General features: G+C 36.3%; 3 protein-coding genes across 3 annotated transcripts in view; 2 read left to right on the forward strand and 1 right to left on the reverse strand.

Moving 5' to 3' along the window:
• The window catches only part of LOC118739356 (calcium-transporting ATPase type 2C member 1-like), a 592,847-nt gene that overhangs the window by 260,316 nt on the left and 319,221 nt on the right, over nucleotides 1-13,310 (forward strand). The window lies entirely within an intron of this gene.
• On the reverse strand, nucleotides 764-5,536 carry LOC118739368. Its single transcript, XM_036470645.1, has 4 exons — nucleotides 5,437-5,536; nucleotides 5,250-5,369; nucleotides 4,847-5,041; nucleotides 764-982 (listed from the first exon to the last, which is right to left on the reverse strand). The coding sequence occupies exons 1-4, from the start codon at nucleotides 5,506-5,508 to the stop codon at nucleotides 770-772; spliced, it is 600 nt and encodes a 199-aa protein (XP_036326538.1). The 5' UTR covers nucleotides 5,509-5,536; the 3' UTR covers nucleotides 764-769.
• LOC118739367 lies at nucleotides 9,619-10,192 on the forward strand (the record flags this gene model as incomplete). The annotated part of the gene is given in 1 exon segment (XM_036470643.1): nucleotides 9,619-10,192. A coding segment is annotated over 1 exon segment (507 nt), but the record flags the coding sequence as incomplete, so codon positions are not given.

The raw sequence follows: 13,310 nt of genomic DNA on the forward strand, positions 1-13,310 counted from the left end.
TAAATTCCACAAGTTGACGAAATTAATATGCTATTGACTATTTGACAATCGACAGCTTGCGAATTTTGATACACTCAACGCCTGCAAGAAATCTAAACTGCCGCTCAACGTGTCTCAAGTGAGAATGTGACTGTCAGAAGTTTTTTTTTTTTTCCTCTTCTCTTCTTTTTTTTTTTTTTTTTTTTTTTTTGACTGATGCTTGATTTATGGTAACGCGCAGTTGAAGGATGTGTCGTGCTACTGTCAATAAGAACTGCCAGTAATATTGATGAATAATTTTATTTTGGCTGCGTATAATTAAGCACCCCCCCCCCCCCTCCCACAGAAGGTGATCCGGGTTGAGTATTAAAATTATGCAATTTTTATAACTTTGCTACCTGATTTTCTACTCGCTCGCAAACACCCCATTATCCACACTCTAGGTGTTAAAATTCAGCTAACATGTAAGCACATAAATATAAATATAGTATTTTCAACAATTCCCTTGAATAACAATTGAATACTAAATTTATTTTGATAAAATGCATAAAATTCAAATAAAACAAAAAATATTTTGTACAAATATACGAAATTTTTTATTTTATTTTTAATTTCTACTTCTTGGTATTTAAGTTTTATAACCAAATTACAGTAGCAATAATATAAGTATACAAGTACTTTGCTTTTACGATTTGTCATAAAAATTTTACTCTTTTATAACTTTATAGCCCAATTTCGCTACGTGCATGTTATATATTACTTATTATATTTTTATTTTCTTTACTTGCACTTAACCCGCCTTGGGCAGCATTGCCAGGAGACCAGGTTTGTAATTGCTCACTTCTTTTACCACTCCTTCGCCTATTATATGATCATTTATGATCAGCTCACGATTTTTACCATCCAAATGGTAGGCTGCGAAATTTATTTCGAAATCCACTTCGGGCAGCGTGGAAACTGTGGCATCTTCGGGATACCAAAACTTATGTATGTAGTATTCACCCTGAAATCAAGAGCAAAAGAAATGTTATTGGTGATGATATTAATAAAGAGTAAAAAGTACAATAGATCCAGTTGGTCAGAGAGAGGTATACACTTATGAAAATACATTCACCTTTGAACGAATGTTTGCCGATAAAACATTCCCTATTATATTCGGCTTTTCTTTTCATTAGTAAGGGTTCCCACTGCAGCTCGCTCCCAAGTGAGTGTTTGGTCGATACCTAGAGGATTGAACCGCTCGCAAAAGAACCATTTCTGGCCACTCTGGCAGTCAAAAGTTTTCTCCATTTAAAGGGCTTCTGCGCACGGAACCATCCTCCACGGAAACCTCAGCCAAATTGCTTAGATCTTTATAGTTCCATTCAAGGAAAATAAGCTAGACTCCCAACTATTCAAAATTCAGTGCCCGTTAAAAGTTAATAGAAGTTCTGTGGAAACTCTACAGCAGAACTGAATTTCCGGTCAGCCCGTTAGTCAAGTTCGTCAGAACTACAACCTCTTCATATTATAGTGCTCTAAGGCAGGCTGGGTACCGCGAGCGTTTGACTGGGGTGCCGCTAGTAGCTAGAGTATACTAGTGGTGTGGGCAAATTCTTTTAACTTTCCATACACAACTCAAGCGGTTTGATCAATCTTCAACATGGCGGCCAGAAGATCAAAAGATTTTGATTTTTATTAAAATTACCTTCAGCGGATCGTCAAACCGCATACACAACACAAATGGCTTGCAGCAAAGGGATATTTCGCTTAGATTGTCAAGCCGCTTGTGTGGTGTATTTCGCTTTTAAGCGTAGTTACCTAGCACGTTTTGTCAACGAAAAATTTTATCAGAAAATTCTCAGAAAATAGCCGAAAACGTACCCTTTTCGCAACCATTGTCTTAATTAACTTAACTTAATGTTCTTCTCGTGTTAGTGAGGTTCCCATTCGCAATGCAAATCGAAGAAGAACTTTTGATGAGCGAAGTACTTGTTGCCTATACCACTAGCGACGAAATTTTTAAAGCTATCGACAAATTTGTACATAAAAATGGTTTAAAATGGAGCAAGTGTGCGGATATTTTCAGTGGTTGAAAAAACGAAAGGAGCGCGGAACGCCACGAGAACTCACTGTTTGATACTAGTGACTTTTACTTTCACATTTCTATATGAGACTGCATTTTAACAAATGCTTACATAAGCAAGTAATTTTTAGGCAAAAAACCAAACCGACTTCAATTCCCATATAAAAATTTTAGATTATCGTTATTCTCTTCATGATCCAATGATCGGATTTAAACCAAATTAGAATGGGACCACTTGTGAGGTAACCTTTCCTTTCCTTTAAAAAAAAAAGAATTATAGTAATCGGTTAACGTGGTCCAAAGTTATGCGGTAGCATACACAAAACATAATAAAAAAATATTCCGACCTATTTTATAACCTTCTCCTTTTTGGGAAGTCGGTTAAAAACAAATACACAAGCAAGCTTTCAGCGTCAAATGATTCCAGGGTAAAATTTTCAAAGCTCCCCATAAACTTAAAGGAAATAATAAAATCATCAAAATAGTTTCAGTCCTGACATTAAAGCTAAAGGAGCATAAAGTTTGAATTGTGTTTTCTTGTTTTCGTAGACATTTGAAGAGTGGGGGTGCCGCGAAATTTTTTTAGCACAACAAGGATGCCGCGGTGAAAAAAGTTTGGGAATCCCTGCTCTAAGGTATAATTCCTTCACGCGGATGGCAGGCACTAACTAGATTTTCTTATTCAACGAGCTAATGGCCAATGGTACTTCAAGCTGACATCTTAGCAATCTCGACCTTTGAGACAGCTGAGTGACCATCCGGGCGCTTTTTATTAATATCATGGCTTCCGTACGAGGGTTTTGATACTCTTAATATGTTAGAAGCGAGAAAGGTATTAATCGCCGTGCAGGATACTAGGACCCTAGAGCAAATTGGCGGGAGAAAAGTCATCATCTCACTTATGGTACCGAAAGGTACCTGATTGATAATCCTTTCACAAAATATAGCATCAAACTTTTTTATTGCGCTGCCCTCCAATTTCTCACTGGATATAAAACCGCCCATAGTGCTCCCCGATCTCTTTTTTAATGGATTGTACTGACTATAGTGACGGAATGAGAACTTTTTTTCAGGATGACGTCACGTTGGTAGATTTCTTGTGTGATTGTCCACACTTGGCCAGATAAAGATTATTTCACTTCAATTCGTGCAAAGCCAAATCTCTTCGGATTACTATTGCGTTCACTGTACTTTAGTTGCTTTTATCATGGAAGCATGTGCTTTCTTTCTGGGTCAGGGATTTTTTATCTACTCGCAAATATTCTTCTAGATCGTAACTAATCATGTAGCTATGTAAATAGTCTTAGATATATATGTAGACATGCTTAACGTCTTTAGAAGAATGGACCTTGTGAATAAAAAGCAAGCAATTGCTTTTTCTTGAAATTTCAGACCTTTTACTCGATTTATTCAAAGAAATTTAAGTACAAGGTCTGAAATTTTAAGAAAAAAACAATTGCTTAGTTTTTATTCATAAGGCCCAATGTGTTATGTACTTCTGAAGGTTCTTTTCCAGAAATGTAATGCAATGACACCTTAAACCTTTTTAACAACTGATCTGTCTTCTTGGCCAGCGTGCGGATTTCCTAAAATTCAAATCAGGAAAACTCGCTATGAGCTAGTGTTTGTAGGGATTTTTGGTACTAAAGCACCTTAGAAAGTTTATGCCAAATAGGACAGAATGTGTAAAGCGAAATGGGAAGGGTTCTTATCACTAGGGCCTTTCCCTTAAAAGATTGTAAGGCTCTTTCGTTCCTTCTTGCGACCTACTTCAGTCTAGCGTAAATGATACGAGGAAAAGAACTTCCCTGCCTGCTTTGATAACAAGTTTTCGACAATAATCACCGTTTGAAGCGAATGGTGAAGTGTAAAAATCTAGGCTCTAGTTCAATTTCAATATTTAGCAATGGTAGTACTGTGGTGTCTTCCAAGCCGAATTAAGAGATACATATAAAGAAGGTTGCTCTCCTGTAATGGTATGCTCCATCACCATCTACTCTGAAAACCTGGGCTCGAATCGTAACATCCGTTCACGGATCAGTCGTATAAGCTGAATGGGATAAAGAGTACGTTCACTTATGTCATAATCCGAAAAATGTGCTTTACGTGACGATTCGAGCCGAGGCTTTTATTTAATATTTATGTACAATGCAGCAATACCTCTTCGAAGGTAGAAATTTAGGGAACAATGGTTCTAAGCGATTTGGCTGCGCGATGCACAAAGAATGTAGTCTGGTTTCCTGGGCACATAACTATTCCCTGAAACAGCATTGCGAACAAGCTGGCGCAGAAGAAAACGAATCCGTTCAATTCTGCCCCAAATGTCGTCGGACAAACTCTCTTCAAACGAACTACGGCTCAGGTCTGTTCTGTATTAGACAAGACAAACACAGTTGGACCAGAAATTAATAGAAACAGATCTGAGTCTCCTGTATTGCCCGTCTATTAGCTAAGCGATTGGTTTTATCATCGGACACTGTATAATTGGAATACACGAACAGTGTAATGACCGCCCATCTTATGACTTCTAGCGTAGTTACGAGAACGAGGAGGAGGTACAGTGCATCAAGCAGTTTATGTGCAACTACCCCAGCTTTCCCTAAATAAGGCAATGTAATCTAAAACGTCACTTTTACGATTGTCCAGCAGATTAAGTGCAAAGTACTTTCAAAGGACAAGTTTTGAAATAAAGGCCAACATAGATTTTTAGAGAAATAAATAAAGTCAAAGGACAGCATTATGAGGAGAAATAGGAATGTCCTTTGAAATAAAGTACGGATGGTCACCATGGTTATAGCTTACCTTCACAATCGGGCATTTCTCAATCAAATTTCCATACTCATTCAAATAGTTATGGATGAGTGAACCAATCGGTGATAGATTACGCCAACTGAATAGACGGCACAAATTCATAGTGGTGTTTGCCATGAAATGATAAGTTGGATCGTTTTTCTGTACGAAACGAATCTCTGTATGGATATCGACGTCTTGGAGGTCCTAACGGAAGGAATTTAATTGAAATTAGGAAAAAAATTCAATATAAGTTGCTATGAAAGTTAATAAATAAATATGAAAGTTAATAAAACTTCATACGAACAGAATGGTCAAAATTTTCAGCTAACCACTTTTAGCTTCCAAAGTAGTTCGCTTATAAGATTCACTAATGTCATTGTGATCTAAACGGAAAAAATAGCCTTGCAAATACCTTCAACACATGCAGCGTAAAATTCATATGCGGATCTGTCGGATCGAAGGCCATTTTATGCGAAACATGTTTATCATCACTCCAAACCTTGACTTCCTTGAAATTGGGGCGCATTACTTTCTGCAAAAAAACAGCATTAAATACAAATTATAAATTAAATTTCTCAATAATAAAATCACTAGTTTACCTCCGCGGCTACCAAAACACAGTACAACACGAAGATCAAATTCAACCAAACAAGTGTCGCGCCTGGCATCATTTTGCTAAACGATAATGAATATTCAAAAGAAAAAATATCTGACGCAACTTGAGAAAAAAGTACTTTTTAACTGGGAATATCCAGCTATTTTAGTGTCACAAAGCTCCCTACGCGCATTTTTATAGCATTCTCTAAAAATTAAAATGTCATTTAGTCTTGCTGAAAGCTTTTAAAATTTCAAATAAAGGCGTTATCACTAATCTACCATCGCTAGCAGCGATGCAGAACGCCCTATTCAGAAAATGTATCAAAATAATAATTTTTTTTTATTTTGAAGGTTTTTGTAGATATCCACACACCCACAAATACATACATACTTATTTGCATATCCCCAGTTTCACGGTTATTTTCCGATCAAATTACAGTTCTGAATGATTTCTGAACTTTTTTTTTAAATTTGCTGCTTCAGTGAACCATGAAAATTGCAATGATAAACACTTTTTCGCCATTTTTAAAAGCCGCCTGACATTTGACGCCATTATTTGCAGTTATCGCGCAGAGAAGTAAAATCCTACAACATTTTGGAACAATTAAAAAAGCGATGCAAAATAATAATTTAAAACAAATTATAATCAAATCTTTGGTTTCCTATATTTTTTGTTAATTTTTTTCTTTTAACAAAAAACTTTCCACCCCGCCAGCAAAAATATTTTTACTTCGTTTTCAGGTTTTCGTTTTGTTATTTTTTTTTTAGTGATATTCTTGTTTGTCTTGTGTCCGCCAGTAAAATTATAGCTTTTCGCCAAATTTGCATCAGTTAAATTTTGTGTAGCTATGAAGTTGCAAGCAGCTAACTGTGTGTCTGTCAGACCAAACTCTATTCTCGTTGTTGTTGTGGTAGCTTTAGTTGTGTGCGGTGCACCAATCGCCTTGGGATGGGTAAGTTTTGTACAAATTTTTTATCGCAAATATGAAGGTGCATAAATATATTTTTTATTTTTATTAATTTACTCGTTGTCTGAATTTAATTATGGTAAAAACATTTTAATTGTCGCAAAGTTTGTAATTAATTTGATTCGGCGCTAAATAAGAGAAGAAAAAATCACAGCGAGATTGAGCGTTGGTTTGTAAAGTTTTGCTCATTATGAGTTAGGAAAATAGTACTCAATGAGGGAAAGATATTGAGGAAAACTGCGATGATATTTTTATCATGAGTGGGAAGGATTTTAGATTAAGCACGTTGTCAAGGTTGTAATAAGATCAATTCCAGAAAAAAACTAAATACCGAACTCAGAAGCCGCTGGGACAGGAAGTCCCCAGTTAAAGATTAAAGTTGGCCTGTATAAATAGCCTTAGCACTAAAAACCAGGACTCCAACCGGTTCGGTCTTCTTTGACGTATCCTGAACCACCACGGTCTTACTAAGATAGTGTTGAAACAACCACAAAAAAATTTATCACTAAGTACCTCACCGGCTACTTGGAAGTTTTTTCCACTTGCCCGCTTAGGGTCTGGAAGTGCGATTGTCATGCACGAGCCCATATTTTCACGGATGAAAACAAAATTAGTATTTATGGAAAGCCTACCTCGGGCAGTAATTGTATGTATGTGGAGATCTTCATAAAAAGGAAACATTTTCTGTGAACTTCTCGGCTAACAGCCAATGGGCGCTACTTTTTTTTTGGCTGCTGTCGCTGCTCAGGCGAACGTTGCCAACGTAGACTTTTTCGAGGGGCTCTACTCGGTGGTACAGAAATTAAACCATTGTTGGCCAAGGGTTTCACCGAATTACTGAGGTACACTGACATCTTTAAAACGATGAGCCAGGTCTAGGATTATCGGTTCGGTTTCCTCTTTGCTCGGATGATAAATTTTCGAAATTCCCATTTAGTGTACATATGTAGAACCATCGTAAAAAAATTCTGTCATAACACTTACGATGCCGGCAAATCGAATACGCTGTATAGCTTTGGGCAGCGTTAGAACTTTACTACGATCGTAGTAGATTTGCTACGATTTTTGACGAAAATTAGAAATTTACTACGCTACTCCGCTTTACCCACGATCTACTTCCGATTTCTTTCCCAAATAATAATGAGCATTTACTTCAGTATCTGAACTCAAAATACTGTCTTATGTCCGTTTTTTAAAGTAGCTTTTAAAATTTATGTGGCCTTCAAAGATATTTTCCTCTAAAAAAACGACACTTTTTTTTTAATAGAAGAGGTAAATGAGTGATTGGCTTCCAATTACACTGTACGTATGTAATTATTTAACTTCTGAAATTTTCTAAAAAAAAAAGAGATTTATAAGGCCATGAAATAGTATTCAAATGAATGTATTCTCAGTTTTGTTCTATCACGCCTTTTTTATTGAGATATTGGCCTACTAAGTTTTTGATTTTTATTGACTTAGAAGGTATGTGTATCCTTGTCATCAAGCACATCTCATTTTTAATTTTTGGTGCTTCGTTTGTTCAAGAACTCTATGAAATTATCCGACGAATAATTTTTTTAAGAATATTCTAGAAATAGGCGTGGATATATTAAAACCAAAGTTCCAAAATTCAGACTTTATTCTGGATTTCGCCAGAATATCTATATGGATTGAAAAAGTTGTGGAACAAATATTGTTAACGAAGCGATATTTTGCCGAAATCCGCAATAAAATCTGCGTTCTGCTAATCTTAGTCCTGCAGTTGCAACGCCCATTTCTAGGGGTTTATCGCCTTAAAGAAAAATCTTGCCATACAAATATTATATCTGGATAGGTATTCTATCGGAATCCGAAATAAAATTTTACTTTTTGCGAAAACCCGATGTTTAACACCTTACCAAATATATCTTAATATAAGTTTTCGAAAAAAATTACAAATAATTGTTGATTTTCACAAAATAAACCACCTCGTCATAAAGAAAAATATTTTAAAAATAGTTCTTGAAAAACCCCCATTTTTGAACCACGCGTTTTATAGAGAATTAAACAAGGATTACGATGGTATAATTTTAAATCCCTAATTTACTGGTCTTCACTATGCAAATCAACTTCAAAAAGTTCAACTGTTAATAGCTAAGTTAGCTTTAGGACAATCTTGATCATCTTATATATGGAAATATTAAGCCAGTTCTTTGGCTTTAAAACGACGTTAAGAAGAAGTCTCTACGATTAGCAGAACCCGAGATATAACGGTTTGAAGAAGTACATGATTAGTCAGAATCACGCAAAAATGCAAACTTTGAAATTCATATCTCCGAAGAAAAAAAAGAAAAAAAAATTCCTCAAACTCGTGTTAGCTTATGTTATGTATAGAACCCATATGTTATGAAGCGAATCGGAGACATGACATAATTTTTTTTACGAAATCCGTCCGACTTAAAACAGAATGAATCGTATACATAAAAAATATCTATTGCGGAATTTCATTTACTCCGATTTAGATTTGCCGTAGTTCTAACCCTGGCTTTGGGCGCTCTATGATTTTTTCATACTACATATACATATGCTTTACTCAAAATCAGCGACAATCAGAGAGAGCTTTTACCCAGTTCGCCCCATAAAAATATGATGTAAGCTCTAAAAAGGTTTGTACATGAGCCATATTTTGGGCATTACTGTTCGACATATTTCCGATCTCGCTATAAAACCACTTACATATATAAATTAGGGTGGAAATTTTATGGCGATGATGGGCACCGGCTGGCCGCGGGCAAATTATGTACATGGGAGGGAGCTCTGGTCGTTACTGTTTTATATCAGTTACGACCAAACACATCTCGCCGAGGACGCTTTTCAAATATTTCTGTAGATTTTATAAAAGCTCTGGACGTATCTGTTATATATGGAAGAGTACAGAATAAAAGCTCGCTCTGATCATTGCTGTTACATACAGCAGTGATGCTCAGAGAGAGCTTTTATTCTGTGCGTGTCCATATAAAATCTACAGAGAGCTGTAAAGAGTTGCGCCCGTGGGCGCTGTGTTGAGCATCACTAACATACAAGCATACACAGCATAAAAGCTATCTGTGATCAACGCTGGATTGGATATATTTTTTGCTTAAAACTATTATCTAACTTTTTTAAAGTAGCCACACCCCAAATCCCTTCCTTCATACACCATTTTCTCATTTAAATACTTTCTCAAGTAATTTACATTCCCCTCTTCCCTTTCAGCGCACCTTTGAGGTAATTTTCGACTCTTTTCCCTACCACTTCCACTCAGAAATCTTAGACGGTAAATTGGAGATCCAGAATAAGACTGGCGATACATATTTGGACATTGCTGTGGAAGTACATGAAGATCTCGATAATCTCTATCTCCAATATGCCATCGCTTTAGACTTGGGCGAAAGCAACTATACAACACTCGTGAATCGTACGATAAATTATTGCAAGTTTCTTAAGCAGCATTCAATGGAGCCACTACTACGTCTAATTTACGAAGATTTACTGAAACAGGGTAATTTCATCAAGCGATGTCCTGTTAAGAAGGGTAACTACACAGTGCGCGGATACCGTGTCGATGAAGAGACATTGCCGAGTTATGTGCCTGAAGCTAAATTTCTCGGAGACATCAAGTTGCTCCACACCAATGGACAGGTGTTCTTCGAGGGTCAGCTACATGGCAAGATCGATAAATCGAAAGGATTCAACAATTTGAAAAGCTTCAGTTTGGGCTGATGAGATAAGCAGAATGTGAAGCGTTAATTATATACATACATATATGTATGTATACTAAAATATTAAAAAATACACAGATCATTTTTATTATTAATAAAATTGCACTTGACTAGACACTGTAAATTTTAAAAGTATTTTTATTCACTCGCTGCATTCCTTAGAAGTCAACAGCTCCAGTTCATACGCGCCTTAGATAATCTTGGTCACATTCGCTGGCATAGTCATTAAAAGGCTGACGGATCTCCGCGCTATACAAACACACACACACACACAGAAGTATTCGTGTATCTGTCTAGTGAACCGATGCATCAAAGTGGGTTGGCCCGGGCGGCTGGTAAGTAATTGGTGGAAGGATTTTGTGGGCCGCGGTTGTCGGTTGACTACGACAGCCACATCGCCGCCACCTTTGCGCGGCTTGTCAACGTCATTGCATCGTCCGCTTTAGTATGCAAAGCAGCTGTCCTCGTACAGTGTTGTGCCTCCGCAGATTCTATGTGCTTGGGCTGTGTGGCATTGCTTGCTTGTCACGTGACGACGTTGTTCATCATCTGTGAAATTGTGTGCTATGCGTGTAATGGCGGCTTGATGCGGTTTTCCGCGTTCATTTGTTCCTTTTACTATTTGCTTTTCTTAAAAGTTTTTGCAATTTTTCGGTTTTTATTTATTTTTTTTTTGCATTAACCATTACATGCGGCAGTGGTGTCACGCTGTCTGCCTTTTGCGATTAATTATGACAATTGTGTTTAGCTGATAATCATGATAGAATAAGGAAGTCAGATTCAACTGGAATGTGCTATGTTGTTGAAAACGAAAAAACGTGCTGGTATTTATTCGTATGGAAAATATGTATATTAAAACTTAAGCACGTTTCTATAAAGAACTTAGAATGTCAGTATATGTAAAATACTTTGGTACTAAACGAATAAACTAAGTCACGATAAATTTAATAGAGAAAAGTAGAAAAGTTCAAATGTTATCGAACAAAAATAGGACCGATCAACTTAAAAATGTTGGTAAATAAAATACATAACATATTAAATAAATAAAATACATAACAAAATATTCGAAATATTTTTTGTTTGCTTTTATCGATTATTTATCGATATAATTATTAATTATTTATCGATATACAAAGCGACTGTTTATCGATATCGTTGTGCATAAATTAATCACTAATAATGATCAATATGAACTTTTATTGATACTTTATCGAAATATTTATTGAAAATATTGCACATTGATTTATTTTATTTTTTTTTAACGATATATTATCAGTAAAACTATTGTATTTGAACGACGATAAATATTGTTATCGAAACATTTTCCGTTTTAATCACATATTAACAAGCATACATATGTATCTATCTTTTGTTGAGAACCTTATCGATACGTATGTGCATATATCTGTCGAAGTTGTTTTTGAAACTGATATCGAAATATTCATTTTTATTGCTATCTTAATATTATTTAATGTTATTATCAATTATTATTGGTGTTGACAAATTTGTCGGTATAATCAGTAATATAATTGCGATAAATTTATCGATAACTTACTTGTTCGTATCGTTATCGATATATCTAAGGACCTCGCTACTTCAAAACTTGCCTTCGTGTATTTGTATCAAACTGAAATCAAAAACCTTCATGTAGATAATAAGTAACGCAGCTTCAATCTGTATTTGGTTTTGAAGAAAAATGCATCTCGAAAGAGCATCTAAAACAGAAGTTTGCTCTAATCATTAGGAAATATTCGAGAAGCTTTGGGAACTCTAATTATGGGCAGCTGCGGTGGGGCCACTTCGACTTATTCGGTTTAAGGGCTCCGTGAAGTCTTCAGCGTCTGTGCACCAGTAGGTTCGTCTGCAAGGTGTGCACTAGGTTTGGGTCCCGCCACGCATTGCGATGGAAAGACCAAGTCCAGAAGGACAATCAGTTGGCGCAGAAGAGAAATGACTGGCGTGCTTTGTTGAACACGGCCAAAAGCGCATAGGCCTGTTACAGCGCAAAATAAGAAGAAGAAGAATGATGGGCAACTACAAACTATGGGCGGTTTCTTTGGACTATATGGACAAATGTCTTTGACTGGACTTTGAAAAATGTGCATTCGAATTCTGAAGATCTGGACGGTTAGTCGCCTACTCGTTCGAAAGACTGACTAGGTTCACCAAAAGCCCATACTTTTTTAAGACATGCAAGGATTGGTGGAGGAAATCTCACCTGGGAACATTACACATTCACATTCACCTTACATTTTTTTACGTTTCCGGATTTTTTTAGCAGTAGCTCTATGAAATGACCTTAGCATACTTATGATTTTGCCAAGATACACTAATAGGCCTAAATTTTAAGAGGGTCGCAGCATCAATAATATTTCTCTAGCTTCCTAAACCAGCAGTATGTCTGGAAGTATGCAACAAAAGATGTTTCCCAGCTGGCGTAAATTGCTTACTTCTTTTGCTAAATTTTCACTTATATGCAATTCTCCAACGGCTTATAAATTCTTTATCTCAGAATTGAAGACCAAACTCGTTCCAACGAACAGCAGTTAGAATATATCTCCTATAACTAATTTTAAAACTATAATTTTCCTTAGAGTCACAGTGCTAAAAGATTCTTGAGCTACATCGAAAATGATTTCCGTTTTCTACACCCAAAATTAGTATTAGCCGTTTAAACGTGGCGATTACGAATGCTTTAAAAGCACAAGGTAAATTACGTGCAATTTCAATTAATGGCATAATTTAAAAGTAAATTGGTCAACAATATTATCACGCAAACCTATCAATGGCTAAAGTGATAATTTATGTGCCAAATCGACACAATCAATGGTAATTTGTAGCATACACAAACAAATTTATTAAACACAGAAACGAAATACGTATGTACGCTACAACCTTTGCACCAGCGCGCTCTCCCCCGTCAGGTTTTACCAAAAAGTAAACTGTTCACTTAATACCGCGAATATTTTTCGTGGGCCACCAAGAGCTCTGTTATGTTGTTACATGGATGGTTAGCGGCAGCGCGCTACCCTCTGAAGTTGGTTGGACATTGTTGCATGTCGCTTTCGTCAAATGTGGCATAATTTATGACACTTTCATTACGTTGACGACAAGCGGCTGGCGACAAATGCCATAAAAAAATCGGAAGGATTGAGCAATACATTGGCGTGTATGTAAATATGCATA

The sequence above is a fragment of the Rhagoletis pomonella genome, unplaced genomic scaffold (genome assembly GCF_013731165.1).
Source record: "Rhagoletis pomonella isolate Grant_MI unplaced genomic scaffold, Rhpom_1.0 Rhpom_scaffold_00005, whole genome shotgun sequence".
NCBI lineage: Eukaryota > Metazoa > Arthropoda > Insecta > Diptera > Tephritidae > Rhagoletis > Rhagoletis pomonella.